This window comes from Hippopotamus amphibius, chromosome 1 (assembly GCF_030028045.1).
Source record: "Hippopotamus amphibius kiboko isolate mHipAmp2 chromosome 1, mHipAmp2.hap2, whole genome shotgun sequence".
NCBI classification, from domain to species: Eukaryota; Metazoa; Chordata; class Mammalia; order Artiodactyla; family Hippopotamidae; genus Hippopotamus; species Hippopotamus amphibius.
The window spans coordinates 35,259,847-35,275,136 of record NC_080186.1 but is presented as its reverse complement, the minus strand read 5'-3'; the positions used below and the strand labels follow the sequence as shown (position 1 = coordinate 35,275,136).

General features: G+C 58.1%; 1 protein-coding gene across 11 annotated transcripts in view; it reads right to left on the bottom strand.

Annotated features, from left to right (window-relative positions):
* SZT2 (SZT2 subunit of KICSTOR complex) overlaps window positions 1-15,290 on the bottom strand; it is a 48,475-nt gene that overhangs the window by 16,678 nt on the left and 16,507 nt on the right. For 7 of the 11 annotated variants that reach the window (XR_009049088.1, XM_057707938.1, XM_057707960.1 and 4 more), the window contains 35 exons: window positions 14,122-14,332; window positions 13,730-13,900; window positions 13,074-13,308; window positions 12,757-12,886; window positions 11,882-12,024; window positions 11,477-11,629; window positions 11,230-11,344; window positions 10,798-11,015; window positions 10,483-10,698; window positions 10,017-10,095; window positions 9,678-9,772; window positions 9,240-9,408; window positions 8,924-9,038; window positions 8,697-8,810; window positions 8,327-8,497; window positions 8,070-8,164; window positions 7,714-7,837; window positions 7,459-7,623; window positions 7,164-7,368; window positions 6,742-6,857; window positions 6,386-6,632; window positions 5,382-5,523; window positions 5,144-5,236; window positions 4,916-5,006; window positions 4,533-4,826; window positions 4,231-4,372; window positions 3,958-4,053; window positions 3,807-3,870; window positions 3,402-3,587; window positions 2,888-3,055; window positions 2,712-2,799; window positions 2,541-2,612; window positions 2,164-2,365; window positions 1,269-1,368; window positions 417-546 (listed from right to left, as the gene is read on the bottom strand). Coding sequence is in view for 10 of the 11 variants with exons in the window: in XM_057707938.1 (XP_057563921.1) it covers window positions 417-546; window positions 1,269-1,368; window positions 2,164-2,365; window positions 2,541-2,612; window positions 2,712-2,799; window positions 2,888-3,055; window positions 3,402-3,587; window positions 3,807-3,870; window positions 3,958-4,053; window positions 4,231-4,372; window positions 4,533-4,826; window positions 4,916-5,006; window positions 5,144-5,236; window positions 5,382-5,523; window positions 6,386-6,632; window positions 6,742-6,857; window positions 7,164-7,368; window positions 7,459-7,623; window positions 7,714-7,837; window positions 8,070-8,164; window positions 8,327-8,497; window positions 8,697-8,810; window positions 8,924-9,038; window positions 9,240-9,408; window positions 9,678-9,772; window positions 10,017-10,095; window positions 10,483-10,698; window positions 10,798-11,015; window positions 11,230-11,344; window positions 11,477-11,629; window positions 11,882-12,024; window positions 12,757-12,886; window positions 13,074-13,308; window positions 13,730-13,900; window positions 14,122-14,332 (5,155 nt within the window). In the remaining variant the exon portion in view is untranslated. Of the gene's footprint in view, window positions 1-416; window positions 547-1,268; window positions 1,369-2,163; window positions 2,366-2,540; window positions 2,613-2,711; window positions 2,800-2,887; window positions 3,056-3,401; window positions 3,588-3,806; window positions 3,871-3,957; window positions 4,054-4,230; window positions 4,373-4,532; window positions 4,827-4,915; window positions 5,007-5,143; window positions 5,237-5,381; window positions 5,524-6,385; window positions 6,633-6,741; window positions 6,858-7,163; window positions 7,369-7,458; window positions 7,624-7,713; window positions 7,838-8,069; window positions 8,165-8,326; window positions 8,498-8,696; window positions 8,811-8,923; window positions 9,039-9,239; window positions 9,409-9,677; window positions 9,773-10,016; window positions 10,096-10,482; window positions 10,699-10,797; window positions 11,016-11,229; window positions 11,345-11,476; window positions 11,630-11,881; window positions 12,025-12,756; window positions 12,887-13,073; window positions 13,309-13,729; window positions 13,901-14,121; window positions 14,333-15,290 lie in introns of those variants that run through there. The other 4 variants (XM_057707947.1, XM_057707968.1, XM_057707978.1 and 1 more) reach the window with 3 other exon arrangements.

The following is a 15,290-nucleotide window of genomic DNA, read 5'->3' as shown; positions in this document are numbered from 1 at the left end:
TGGCTCTTTCCCGTGGAACATAAACGTGCTCCAGTCTCTACCTCACTTTAGATTCCTGCCTTGCCTCCCACCTTCCTTTAGTTTCTGCCGTGTCTACTTTGTCTCTCCCTTCACTGCCAGGCTACTTGAAAGAGCAGTTACCCCAGCTCCCCTTACCTAACATCCTTTCATGTTTCCATTTCCTCTGCTTTCTACTCCCATCTCTCCACTGAAAGCACTTTCACGAAAGTCACTGATGAACTCACAACAGCCAAACCTGGTGATCCTTTTCTGTCCTCTCCTCCTTGCCCTCCCTGTATTACCTGGCGCCGATGACCAAGTAATGGTGACTCTGTGCTCAGCTTCTCACCAGAGTCTCCCATAAAGGAAAAGGCAGCAACATTCCCTGGTGAGGAAGGCTCCCGGGTGGGACTCACCATCACTGGGCAGTGGTACCCGCTGACGGGAGTGGAAGGGGGTCTCGCTGCGCCACAGATCTTCTTCGCTCTCGGCCACCAGAAGAGAGTTACACACGTGACTGTCATGAAGGTCCTGAAGGAGCAGCCGCTGGGAGAAGGAGCAAGGTCTCACGGAACTGAAATATTCCCCCATACACTGGTGGTGTGGTGAGGGGTGATCAAAGGCTGGAGAGAACACCCATTGTCACTGGGGGTTGGATGTCAAAAAGAGCATCTGTAATCACTGGGAGCTCAGAGATGGTATCTGACAGTCACCGGGCTCCAGGCTGTGAGCACTGAAGCCCAGTTAGGATCATCTGTCCCTCCTCTTTGCCAGGATCTGTTTACCATCCTTCAGGTCTCAGCTTAGAAAGCTCTTCTTCCCAGCTTCCCTGACACTGCAGATGGTCAGATCCCTGTTATATGCTCTCACACCAGTCTCTGCTTTTCCTCCGTAGAAGCCTTCACAATTGTAGTGGAAACAGTTTGTGTGTTTCAGTTGTCCTGTGTCTATACCCCCCACTTGATATAAGCTCCAGAGAGTCAGGGTTTCCCTCTGTCTTGTTTACTATCATGTCCCCAACGGTAGCACAGTGCAACGGATCGCACGGTCACTGGGAGGGGACGAGAGAGTAACCCACTCTGGGGGTGTGCTAGGGAGAGTTCCCCAGTTTGCAGGGAGCCTGGGGAGTAACAGCATCCCAGTAACTAAGGATCTAAGAAAACATCCAAGGTGGATCAACAGCCTCTGGAGGTCAAGTTCCTGGAAATTCCTTCCTCATCTGGGCTGTGTCCCACGCCTGGAGAGCCCTGCCCCCAGCCGCCCCTTACCTGGTTGACTTCCCTGCAGATCTCCCCAACTCGCCTCACCAGGAGCTGCTGCAGGTGGCGACACTCGGTGCCTGGCCCCCCATCCTCCCGAGTCAGGGTCCTGAGAAGGATGGATCGGACACAGAATTGCAGCGGGGAGGGAGTCAGGGGGAGGGTGTCATGGGAGCTGGGGCCAAGAGGAACCATGAAAAGGAAGGAAGATTGGACAAGGGGAAGTAAACACGATGGGAACTGGGAAAGATGGAATTCTCGACAGCAGTTCTGGAAGCCTGGGCTCCACGCTTGCCTCACCAGCTGCCACGTAGGGACCACACTGACGCTTCCATCATGCAGCTCACCTCCTTCTTTACCCTCAGCTCCTCTATCTCAGAATCGTGGTCCTGCCTTCTCTCAACACTGGGACGAGAGCAGCTCTGAACCAGACACCTAGGTGTGGATCCTGGTGCTGCTGCTTACTCACTGGGACCCTGGGCAAGCATTTAACTTATCTGTGTTGGAGTTTCTTCATTCAGACCACAAGGATAGTAATACTTCATAGGGCTGTTACAGATTAAATGAGCTGATCCATGTAAAAAACTTAGAACAGTGTCTGACACCTAGCAAGTACTTGTTAAATACCATCTACTATTCCTTATTTTTACATACCTACAGCTCCTGAAGCTGCTGTGAACTACAGATGCTCTTAATGCTTGGCTAGGAACAAAAATCCTCATCAGCTTTTCAACTCCATTAGGAAAGCAGAGTGATGTGCTTTGCTACAATCTGTGGGAAGTGGTCAGGAGCCCCCAACCTTAGAACACTAGTCAGACTCCTACCCAAACCCTCAGTCCCAAGCCTAGCCTTCTAACGACAGCGAAGAGGGGTATTGTGGGACCAGGGCCCCGCTTCTCCTTACCGCACGTGTGCATACACTTCCACACGGTCCTGCAGCACCCGGACGATGAGCCAGAAGTCAGGCAGGCAGGGCCCAGGGAGGCCCGTGAGTGAAGGCTGTGGAGGTGCTGGCCCAGGTGAGGTCCACAACGTGAAGGGGGCTTTCTCACCTGGGGTCTCATTGGGACCCTCACTGTCTGAGCCACTGCTGCCACCATCGTAACCTGTGTCAAATGGGCTGAAGTTGAACCCCATCTTGGCTCATCCAAGCCCCAAGTGTATCAGCTCAACGGGCCCATCCAGCTTACTCCCTTCTGACGGCCCTGCCCAGACCTTTCACTGTGCAGCCCCGCGTCCACTTCCCACCAGCTTAGTCCTCCCTGCCCCGCCCCAGCTTACCTAGGTGGTCTGAGTCCACACTGCCCTGACTGGACATGAGGCTGAGGCCCTGACTGGGCCCCGGCTGGTTCCCTGGGAAGAGAAGGGAAATGCTTGGAGCCTCTCTCAATCCTGCTGAGGATGCCCTCTGAACATGGAAGCAGGGCCAGGGAAGTGCAAGTCCTCTCTTACCTCCCTGGGGAAGGCTGACCAGACTGATGAGCATGGGGCCCTCAGAATCCTCTGGTGAGCCAGGGGCTTGGGGGCTGGCTGTCAGGGCCTGAGGGGCAGGAGGTCAGGTTGAAGTACAGGCCCTACACTTCCATCACCACCCTCTCTGTTCCCAGGTCAGCCCAGGAAAGACTCACCTCCCCTTCGACGCCTTCAGCCCTGTCCTCCTGGCTGGGCCAAGCCCAGGCTGCTGAAGGGGGCTCCCCATGGGACCCACCTGGCTGTTGGCCAACTGCCACAAAGAAGAAGCCACTGTCAGGGTCCTCAAGAAGAAGATGACCGGGGAGGCGGAGGCGGCAGAACTCCTGGGGAGCAGGAGCCAGGGCAGGGATGAGGCAGAAGCAGCCCCCTTACTCGTGGCACCCCACGCCTCCTCATCAGACGCTCACAACTACCGGGGGAAGCGGGCTCTGGCATCCCCATTGCTGGGCTACGAAAAGGTCCAGGGACCTGCCTAAGGTTCAACAGGCCCAGTGGCAAGGCTGAGCTGGGTCTCTGCCCACTGAGCTGGGCTGCCAGGCATGGGGTAAAGGTCAGACAACAGGCTGGGGAGGTGACTTCAAACCAAGAGACAGCCTTCCGGTTCTGTATGTGGAGTTCAGGGAAAGACAGGCCCCCAGGCGACCAGGGAGCGCTCTGAGGGCAGCATACCTCCTTGAACTGTGTGAGGGAACGCTCTGGCCCGAACACAAAACTCAGTGGCAGAGTTTGGCGAAGGCAGGTGGAGCGTCCAGGAGAGCTGTGGATGTGGGCGGCTGCACGGTGCAGGGCAGGGCTCTGGGGGAGCCCCCCTCTTCGGAGTGCCCCCACCATCTCATCCTCCAGCAACCAGCGGATCTACGGTCAGAGAGCAATCCAGGAAGTGGTGAAGGGCGCCTCCCGTGCTGACTGGCGCATCACGGCACTCTGAGATTAGAAGATACTAGAAGATACTCTGCCTCACAGACTGAGAGAGGCCTTACCTGGATGCCGGAATAAAGGGGGTGCCTTACCTCACCATCTGATGGAAAAGGGTTGAGGGGCTGTCACTGAGGTTGGGGGAGGGAAGGCCCTCACCTCACTCATGGTGGTCTCAATAGCCAGTCTGTGGGGTGTGGCCAAATTAGATAGTCCTGGGTGCCTAATTGGAAGAAAGGTTTAGATACTGGCTTCTAGGAAACAAAATCAATGGGGAGCAGGGAACTCAGAGAGGGAGGTGAGGAATTACCTGTCTTCTCCTGGAGGTGGCAGTGGGGGCCCCAGGCCATCATCGGATGGTTGCCCCGGCGATCGTGGGAAGGACGCACTGCTCTCAGATGCTGACCTGAACAGGATAGAAGCAAAAGTCAACGGTCAGTCACTATTATCCTCCCAGGGCCTCCTCAGCACTCCTTTCTTTGAGTCCTTAAGGTACCCTTGGTTGCCATGTTCCCCTAGATTCCTTAATGGTCCTCCTACTCCAACAAGACCCCAGATCCCCCCACCAAACTTGCTGCCACACCGGTGGTGCTGAGGATCTGAGGTCGGAGGGAGCTCCACTTCCAGGGGCAAGGTCAGCACAAAGACGTCCAGAGTGACACTGAGGTCCCGCAGAGGAACTCGGCCTCCAATGGGGGGGCCTTCCAGACTAGAAAGCACCTGGCCTGGGAGAGGGAGGAAGTTAGGGATTGCAGGAGCCCTGGGATGAACAGATTCCAAGTCTCCAGGGCTAAAGAGTTATACCTGTGGGCTCTCCCCCACCCCAAGACAGGCAGACAGGCTGTATAGGACCAGTGGCCCTCCCCTAGGCACCTCCAAACTCACCTAGGCATGTGGGCAGGCTGCACACGGGTACCGAGCTGTGCTGGCCATGCAGCCGCACGGAGCACGTGAGATGCAGGAAGAGTGGGGGCAGGTCATGCGCCAGGCTCTCGGGCCCCGTGGGTGAGTCGCCCCCCAGGATACTGAAGGAGTCCTCATCGGGGTTCACAGTGTCTGCGTCTGACAGCGAGGCGGAGTCCAGCCCAGCAGGCCCCAGGTCTGGTTCACGGCTCTCGCGGTATTCCACCTCCAGCTCTGGGTCACTCTCAGTCACCACACAGCAGGCAGACGTGTCTCCTAGAGATACGTCGTGTGCTCAGCAGGAGAGGTTTGCAGCAGAGGCCCCCGCATCCTGGCTTGAAGCAATCTTCCCCACCTCTACCCACCTGCCTCCATACCTTCTTCCCCCATGAGCTCAGCCTCTGAAAACTCCAAGTCACTGACTTTTCTGTCTACTGTGTCCCGGGGGCCCTCATCCTGGGCAAAAGAAAGAGACAGTATGACCCAAGGCAGGGCCTCAGGGACTAAGAGTCAAGCAGATCTGGGTGGGTCAAGTGGGGCCTCTGGGACTACAGGTTGGAGGCAGGAGGGAGGTAAGGGAGAAAGCCACTCACCTCACGCCTGCTGGATGGAGGGCAATAGAAGAAGTAGTGGGGATTGGAGGGCACTGTGCGGAAGTGGAGACTGATGATCTCCAGGAACTTCTCCTGTTTGGGGGTTAGAAGGCAGCTACGATGTCAGTCACTGTTTGGCAGAACACTGCCCCGACCCTAGAAAAGACACCTACGCATCCCAACCCAGGAGGGACCACTGCCCCCCGTACAGGCAGGACTCCACCCTCTCTACCCTCACCTGGATGAGGCTATGAAGGGCATCACGTGCCTCTCCTCTGAGCTGGCAGACGTCTGTCAGAGAGATCTCCAGGCCAGGGTCTGGATGGCCAGGCACACGGGTGCTCTGAAACTCAGGCTCGCTGAGGTCCTCAGTCTCTATGCTGAGTGGTCAGGGTGGGGTGGGGGGGCAGTGAATGTCAGGAACCATCAAGTCCTAGAGGAGCCTGCTTCCCAAGTGGGAGCAGCACACACCTGTCTGTCTTTGCCTCTAGGAAGGGTGCTTACTTAGCACACGACATGGGTGGGAAGAGGCCAGTAGAATCAACCCACCCCTCTTGGTGCTAACCTCCACATTTCTCAGTGGCCGGACATTTCTGTGAAACAGAGGAATGAGTACAGCTGACTCCCAGTTTTCTGACTTGGACCAGTGGTTGGAGGAAGAGATTATTCACCGTGGAGGAGGGACCCAGGTGGAGATGCAAGGTTTGGCAGGAAGAAAATGCACTCATTTGGGGGGCATGAAAGGTGAGGGATCTGGACCTCTAGAGAGGGAAGCAGGCTGGACTTCCAACCTGAGTGCCATCACATGCTCATCCCTCGTTCCTGTTTCCCCTGCGCTGAGCCACTGCAGACACCAGACACAGCCGTCTGTCTGCCTGCCTGTCTCCCTCCCTTCAGCAGTTTTTGCATCTATGAAACTCAGTTTGGGGGATTATTACTATCACGTGAATGTCCTCAGCAAAAGCTTCTACTTTCACTGACAGTCACTGACAACTCCCCAGCCCTAACCTAGCTCAACACTCCACATCAGAACAGGAGAGCCGGGAGAACCAGCAGAGTGGGAGAGGGAGACTGCGACCCACACCAAATGGGAGAAAGACGCCTGGGCAGCAAGGGTGGGAAGCCAGCGACAAGGCCTGGCTGGGGACCACTGTGCACAGCCCCTCCCCGGGGCCTAAGGCCCCTGCTTACAGGGTCTTTTTCTGTGTGCCCCCTTATACGTCATTTAAGGACCATCCCAACCTGGACTCAGAAGCCAGGACAGCTCGTTCCCGAGGCTCGGGGCCCTCCTCCATGCTGCTGCTGAAGGGCCCAGGGCTGAGAGGACCAGGGCTAGGGGGTGCATGAGGCAAACCCCGCGTGTGGCCACACAGTGCGAGCAGGAAAGGGGTGATGTCTACTTCCTGTAGTAGCTCCTCACAGGCATCCACTGCTATCAGCAGGTCCTGCGAGGTCACGCTCTGCGCTTGCTGCAAGCTCCGGAACAGCCCTGGTGGAAGCAGAAGGGGCCACGGGGGTCAAGCCCTGCAAAGGCCTCTCCAGTCCCCCAGCCTGGAATCCTACAAAGGGGGCTCCTCCCGCCACAGCATCACGCTCACCACGGACGTAGCACTGCTGCGCGTGCTCCTGCAGCAAGGCGCAGTGGTTGGCGGCCTCCTTGTGCCTGGGCTCCATCCAGGCTGACGAGAGGGAAGGCTGGTCGAGGAACTGAGTTCTAGCAACGGGAGGAAAGAGAGGGCTCAGCCAGCTCCCCTCGGTGACACCTTGGACTCACCAGAGCCCACCTTCCAGTGGACAGTCCCCGGGTCCCCACCAAATGTATTCACGGCCCGGCAAGTTCAACGGATGTGCAGAAGGAAGTCCAGCACAGAGTGGGCAGGACACGGCTCCGAAGCTGAGCTCCTGACCCTGACCATCCACCTGTCTGCCTGCACCCCTGAGTGTGTACCTGAGCCACGGCTGGGGGCCACGGTTGGCTGGGGGTTGGGAGAGGAGCTAGGTCAACACCGAGGGCGCTCACCGGAAGACGAGGTCTCGGGGCGCCTGAGGGGGCTGCACACCAACCATCTGCTCCCTCAGCGCTTCCAGGGAACAGCTATAGATGTAGACAGGACACCGGGTCCGGGGCCCATCTGCACCCTCTGTCTGTGAAGCCTGGCGCCCACTGTAAGCCGGTACGTCCCGGCGGAAGGGCGGGCTCAGCTCTTCCGGATTCTGGGCGCTGTCTGTGGGCAAGAGGTGGCGCAGGGCTTTAAGCTCTTTATCTGTTCCCATTCCCGCTGCTGCTTATCTGACTTAAGAGTCAGCAGCCTTACCGCCGGCTGGGGTGACACTGAGGATGGGGACCTGGGACTTTGTTGCCCTGACCCCAGTTCCTCCCAGATCTTTCATGCTGGGGGCCCCGCTCCAATCCCCGAACTTAGGCTTTGTCTCCTCTTGAGTGGGTCCCTCCAGGCCATAGGCAGTTAGATGCTGGACATCTGAAGAGGAAAGGCGAGACGTAACTCAGAGCTGCCTGCTGGGCCGGTCAGGGAGATCAGGGGTGAGTGAGAGAGGTCAGTTGTTCGTACCTGAGAAGGTCGCGGGGAGGAAAGTCAGAAACACATGCTGGGGGGTCACAAGCCTGGCATAGCAGCGCCACTGGGGGTGCTGGGCAGAGCTGACAGGCCCGAGAGTTTCAGGAGGGCCTAGACTCTGTAAGAGAGAAACAAAATTAGAGCCATCTATAAGGAAGCATCCGATGCCCGCTCCTTTCCTCTTCCCCGAGAGGCCATCCTCAGGGATAGCTTGCAAGATTGGGGACCAAGGGGAATGATGGCATCCTGCTGGGGCGGGGGAGAGGGCACTTCGTATCCCCAGTGATGGAAAGCTGGGGTATGAGTATGTGGGGATGACACAGGGCTCAGGGGGATGCCCCAGTGCTGACCGGGGTGGGAAGAGCTGAGACTCCGGTGGCCTGGGCGCTGCTGCTTGCTTGATCCTGAAGGATCCCACGGTCCCCCACTGGTGGCCCCTCTGGACCTACATTGGGGGTAGAGGTGGGTGGGACAGAGCAGGGCTAGCAAGAGGCAGGGCTCTGAGGTAAGGGGAGGGGGAGGCCAAAACCCAGACAGAAACCCCCCTGTGGGGTGGGGGAAAGTGGCTGGGCCAGAGTCTGCTACCAGGAATGAGGTGGCGGCTCACCCGGACTGTGGCAGGTCCGCCGCAGCACCTCATGCAGGAAGGCAGCCTGGTCGGCGGCGGGCAGCGGGATCTCCCGGTCACTCAGCTCCTGCCCCAGGCAGCTGTGCAGCAGGCACAGCACCATGTCGTTGGCGGGACAGGGCCCCTCGGCGAGAGGGACGCCCTCTGGCTCTGGCCGACACACACTCCACTCAGCACCAAGGGCCTCCTGCTGCCCAGCGCCCCCAGCTCAGCCCCCACCAGCCCGGCCCCTCCTGCAGCCTCTCAGCCTCCTCCTGCCCCAGCACTCTTCTGCTCGTTCGCAGACTCATCTGTCTCTGTGCTCTAATACTCCCTGGCTGGATGGCCTCTAGGTACAAGGTTCACCCACCTCTGGAAAGCAGAAGGAAGAACATCTGGAGCTGCTGGCACTGAGGCAACAGTCCCATTAGGTCAAAACGGAAAGGGATCTCATGGACACAGGCGTCTCCTCCCTGGTCCAATCCTGGGAGGGAGGGAAGGAAGACAAGAGCGCAGTGAGGCCCAGAGTCCCTGTCTGTGGCTGCCTTCTCCCCAACTGCTCCCCTGCTCCCCCCCAGGGACCCCCGCCCCACTGACCGTCAGAGACCCTCGGCTCTGGGGGCAGGGGACCCCACTCCTTGCTCTGGCACAGCTGTATCAGGTACTCAAAGCTCAGCATGGCGCCTATGCAGGCAGCGTCCCGAGGGTGCAGCTGGGGGAGGAATAGCAGAGGGCAGGGGTCAGTCCCCCCCTGGCCCAGAGGACCCCAGCCTCCAGCTCTTAAGGAAGCCCACACAGTCATGGATATTCAGGACACACAGACTCAGAGGGACCAGGAACCCACCAGGCTGTGCTACTCCCAAGGGGATGCCCCCAACCTAGTAAGTGGTGGGGCACTCCTGAGGCCACTCACAGCTCGAGGGATCTCAGAGTATGTCAAGTCCTGGAGGTGCCTCCAGCTCTCAGGGCCGGGTCCCACGCGTCCATACTGTGGCTCCACCCACACCTCAGTGACCAGGTTGAGCTCCGAGTCTCCCTCCAGGGCCTCCACCTCCACATCGTTGTCGTCATCTGTTGAGAAGCTGAAGGAGGAAGGGCTCTGAGCCTGGGAGAAAGGAGAGTCCAGCCCACCACCGCCTGGTCAGGAGCTGGTCCACAGAGGGCGGGAAGGCCAGGGCTCACAGGACAGCCACAATTCACGCATGGCCTTGCCAGACCTGCGTCTGCCCAACAAAGCATCTGAAGACAGCATCCCCCACCCTGACTCTCAGTGTTGGGAGACAGAACTTCAGGGGACAGCAGGAGGAAGGGGCAACGTGGAATGAGGTGGCTCAGAGGGGCTGGGCCTCACCTGTCCTTGGTGGAGGTTGAGTGAGGGGGGAAGAGGATGTACTGGACGACGCACGTGTGCCTCTCTTCGACTGCAGCCTGCCCTGGGGGCTCGTTCTGGGACAGAACGGGAGAGCTTGGGCCTGCCCCAGCCCAGGCAGAGATCTGGCCTACCCAGCTCTGGCCCTCAGAACTTAGTCCCCTCGCCACAATGCCCTGGGACTGGCCTCAGGCCTTGGGTCCTCTGGCCACAGGGTCCCTGTGAGGCAGCATCTCCAGCGGTCCCAACCCAGCTCAGAGGTGAGTATCCCTGGGATGATGATGGACCTTGGTGGGAGGGGTTGTGAGGGACAGCACATACCTGAATTGGAAGCTCTAGGACCATGTTAATGATTCCTTCCCCACTACAGGCGAAGTGGAACCCTTCCGAGAGCCGGACTCTGAAGCCCCACAAGAGTTGGGGTGGGGACAGGATGACATGAGGAAAGACACTCAGCATACAACCCCTGCGTTCCATGCCACTTACATAGCCACCTTCCAGCAGCCATCCAGGCAGACGTGTCTGCTGGTGGCCCTGCTCAAACCACTGATCCCTCAGGGGTGTCAGGTCCACTTAGGACCAGAGGCCAAAATAAACCGAGCAGGGGGAGCTGCGGGGGGGAGGGTGGCGGCGCACACTGCTCTGGGCTGGCTCCTCTGCGGGGCAGCGGCCGCGGCAGAGGCTGGGGCTGGCAGGGGTAGTGTCTGGCTTAGGCTTTCTGCCAGCACCCAGACTCAGAGTCTACACTAGACTCTGCCCCAAGCTGCTGGCAGGCTCGGTGACGTACTCAGTGAGGATAGAGAGGAGCTGGGCGATGGCGCTGAGCGGCAGTGCAGGGGCCAGTCCGGACGGGACGCTCCAGAGCCAGCGCTGATGGTAGAGGTAGCGGGACAGCGACGCTAGGCTAGAAGAGGCTGAGCGGCCCGACACCAAGGGCAGTGGCCCTGGTGGCTCCAGTGTCAGCAAAAAGGGTGCCCGGTAGTCCAGGGGTAGCTTCTCATACCTGGGCAACGAGGGCAATTCCCAGTTGATCTCTAATCACACCCAGCTCAGCTGCAGCCCCCCACATGCCCCTAGTCCCGATCCCACCCTCCCTACCAACCTGATGAGCAGCTTGTCCAGTGGCTTATGCAGGACCACAAGGCAGGGCCGGTCAGACAGGGCCTGCTGTGGCCCCAGCATGGGGGGGGACTTGGAGGGAGAGCTGCCCCCTCCAGTGCCCCCCAGCCCTTTTCGTTTCACCTTGGGTGTCGGCTCCTTGCTTTGCACCCGGTGGGGGAAACGCAGGCGCAGGATTTCTTCCCGCAAGTCTGATACGATCTAAGGGAAAAATGTGGTCAGACTCTCCTAATCCCGTCTCCTACAGATGTGGAGAAGGGGCCCACAGACAAGGTGAGAAAGCCTTGTATCCCAAGCCTTACTTGGTCTGGGGGCTCCTCCCTCTACTGGCCCTGGCCCCGGGGGGTCTGGGAAGAAGGAGCTACTCAACACTCCGGGACTCCTTGGTCCGGGAGACAGTCGGGGTCCAGCTCACCTTGTGCCGAGACTGTGCTGGCGTGCCAATGGGGAAACCTAGGCGGAGCACCATGCACGGGGCCTTGGAAATGATGCGGACCATGTAGAAGGAGGAGGGGGGCTGGTCTGGGGCGCTGGGGAGACACAGGAGTCCGTGAGCAGCCCTCAGCCGGGAGAAGAGGAGTTTAGGAGGAAGGAGGGAGACGGTTTGGGGTGAGAGAAGAGAGGCGGGGGTGGGGGAGGAGTGGGGACATCGCTTCGCCCACCTGGAGAGCAGCTTCACATAGGAGTAGCCCTCGACCAGCACGAAGCTGCTCCAGTCTCGGAGCAGGGAGGTCAGCGAGGAGTGCGAGATCCTGCACTGGACGGTGCTGTAGCGGCCGTTGCTGCCCGGGGTGTGCAGGTGCTTGGGGATGGGCCTGGGAAGAGGGTGTGGAGTGAGTCAGCCCCTGTGGCCCCAGGAGTTGGGGAGAAGGACAGGTGGCTGCCTCTCTCTCCTAGGCCCTGCCTGAGGGTCTGGAGGCTCATGAGCAGGAGGGCTAGGATGGCTCTGAGTTCTTCTTGGCCAAGGTCAGTACGGGCTCATCTGCTGCCTCCCTTCCCCATCACTCCCTGTCCCCTCACCCCGGCTCCTCCACCCCAACTGTGGCCCAACTCTGGCGGATACGCACGTGTCGTGTTCCAGGACTAGCACCAGGCGATGCATGTGCAGCCAGCGCTGCCAGGAGTTAGCGTCCATGGACAGCACCGGCTTCCAGTAGGCAGCGAACTGGGCGTGGGAGGAGTCGGAACCACTGTGCTGAAGGGAGAGCACCTGGGGGCAGGAAGGACAGCCCTAAAGCAGCATTTGTGGATAACCTCCACACAGCAAACAGAGCCGTGGGGGTCGGGGGGGTCAGAGGTGGCACTGGTGTAAGGCTAAAGGAACCCACGGCCCAGCCAGGGACAGAGGCAAAAACTGCCTCCAATATGAAGGCTAGATTAGGATGAACGAGCCCAGGGACAGGCTGAGTAGCCCTTTAAAGCAGGTACAGGATGGAACTTCCATCACTGACTCTGGAGGAAAGCTGCTGAGTGATGGCAGGACTGCAGCATGAGGCCATCATTTGCTAGCATAAGCCCCCGGCCCGTCAGTGCTAGGCTGACAGCCATGACTGAGTGTGGGGAAAGCACAGGACAAAGGCAGCAATGGTATTCAGGAAATGCACAGTGCATGGTGGTGGGCTGAGGGTGCTGGGGGAGGCCAGAGGATGCCATGTGGAGATGGGCAAGGGGGCTCGCAGTTGGCTGGGAGCCCACCACCTAGACATTCTGCAAGTCTTTACCTCTGACACCTGTGGTCTGTTGAGGACAGCGTCTCTCTATAGGCCCTTCCATCCCCCGGGAAGGAGGGAGGGGGCTTTCAAGGCTAAAGCTCAGGGTCCTGGTTTGGGGGCCTCAGATTTGAGAGGTGAGGAAAATGAACATGGTTCTTGGCTCCAGATGTGGTGCCAATCCAAGTCTGGGTGGGCACAAGATGGGGAGAATGGGCATCAGGGCCCCTCACCGGGGTGGTGGAGCCGGGTGGGATATAGAAGAGAGGCACTCCACTCTTGGTGCTGTCAGGAAGCGTGAAATGTTCCGGGACTGAGGAGAAGGACTGAAGGTGGGCCAGCATCTGGTCCGTCTGGTTAATGCTGCAGAACAAGGGCCAACCCTGAGCCTCACTGGACTCTGGTGAGTCAGAGGAAGGGAGCCCCAGGGGCACACTGGACCCTGGACACAAGCCTCGTGCTCAGGGTGACCTTCTCTAGCCCTCAGTTTCACACATCTGTCCCTCCACACAACAAATAGGGCAGCCTCACTGAGCGTGACCTCACTCACCTCTGCAGAGTGTTCCAGAACCGCCGGATAACGTGGGTCCGATACAGTGAGCGAATGGGTTGCCTTAATGCACAGGACACATCATGCAGGATGTCGTAGCCACCTTCCATTGTCACTTCCACCCGGGTGCCTCGAGGGCCCTCAGGCTCCAGGGGCCAGGGCGCCACAGCCAGGTACTCGATGCGCATGTTGTGTTTCCACAGCAGCACCAGCTTCACCTCCAGCTGGGACCCTCCTTCCAGGGAAGCAGGAAGGCTGGTTAGGGGAGGAGGGCATGGGACTCCAGGTCTGGGACTGCGTCCTATCCGGACCCCCACTTACTGCACGGAACTCTAGCCTAGCCAAAGTTTCCAAGCATGGTTCCACAGAGTGCAGGCCCAGAGCCTACCAACTGACACAAACTCAAGTTTGTAGGAGTAATCTAAGAACAAAGCTAGGTTCAGGATACCATACCACCCTCACTTTACTCACCAGGAGCAGAAGGAGATGGAATCGGGAAGCTAAATGCTAAGAGAACTAAGCCCTGAAGGCAACTCAGAACCCACTTGTCTCAAATGGCAAGCAGAATCTTCACTGAGATACCCTTTCATGCATGGTACACATGTGTCTTCTGCTTTGTTCAGACTTGTGGGATACAGCAGGGCCTAGACCCTTACCTTTGGCCAGTGTGACCTCTCGGACACTGTAGCCCTCTCGAAGCCGCACAGACACGGTGCTGACCAAGTCAGCTGGCACCTCCTTCTCAGTGTGCTTTTTCCGGCGCAAGGCCAAGGCAGGGTTGCTGCTTGCAGAGACCAGGTGCTCATTAAACAGGCGGTGCTGAGAGCCTAGAAGACCAGTGAGGATGGGGAAGGGGAAAGCGTTGTTAGCTGACAGACGTATAGGATGAGGGGCTAGACTGAATCATGGGAGAGGAGAGTGCCAAAGCCGTCAGCCCCAGTTATACTGCCGGTCCCCTGGGGACCCAAGCTCTACATGGATTCCTGCATAATCTCTGGGTCCACACTATATTCCCCCGTTCCCACACCTGCCCCAGTCTGCTCCTCACCGCAGTAATATTCAGGGTTCAGGGCTTCTCCACTGCGCAGGAAGGAGTAGAGGAGAAATGCCCGGTGGTAGACGGTCAGACCCAGGTTGCCTGGCTCAGGCTCAGGACAAGTGGACAGGTAGGAGCCAAATGTTGCCATTGCGATGAACTTCATCAATTCCACATTGGGCACGTGGCCAAAACTGCAGTCATAGGAGTAAACGCCTCCCACCTGAAGAAAGTGAGCAATGACAAGACCTAGCTCCAAAAGAGGCACTGGAGAAGGAAGTACATGGAGAGGCTGGGCTGGGTGGCCGCTCCCATCCCCAGCCCACACAGTGGGATGTGGGCCAGTGTTCTCCCAAGACAGACCACTGCTCTGCAGCTTTCCTTCCCTGACACCTTCTGTTGGAAGCCCATGCCATCTGGCCACACCCCTCTTGCTGCACATCAAATACCAGCCTGCTGCCGTTCACTAAAGATTTTGACCACTGGTTCACTGGAGTCATGTCATCATCTCCAAGACTGCAGTGTCTAACAAAGTGCTTCTCAAACTTTAGGGTGCACACAAAACACCTGGGGATTTTGTTAAAATGAAGTAAGTCTGGGGTGTGGCCTGAGATTTTGCTCCCTGGTGATGCCAAAGCTGCTGGCCTGTGGATCATATTTTGAGCACCAAGCCTGTAGATAAGAGACTGGCCAACTACATATAACCTGTGGTCAAATCTAGCCTATCACCTGTTTTTGTAAATAAAGTTATATTGGCACACAGCCAGGCCCATTCATTTTCTTATTGTCTGTGCCTGCTTTCAGGCTACAAGAGCACAGCTGAGTAGTTGTGACAACCACATGGCCCACAAACCTTTAAATGTTTACTAATGGCCCTTTGCAGATGTACTCAAGATGGTTCATTCAATTCCCTGGCCTCTCTGCTCCTTAACCCTTTGTGCCAGGAACTTTATCCCATTCACCTGCCCGCTGACTACACACTGGCCCTTGGCTTCACCTGGAACTACTTTCTGTTTGCAAATTCAATTGCCACATGCCACTGATTACACACAACTTTGTCCCATTTTTAGGTTCCTTCCATTCTCCTCCTGCTGCTGCTCTTTGACCTCATTAAGTCTCCCAGGCCTTGAACCTTTACTCTTCTCAAATCTATCCACGTCCTCCCGGCCCTCCTTTCTCAA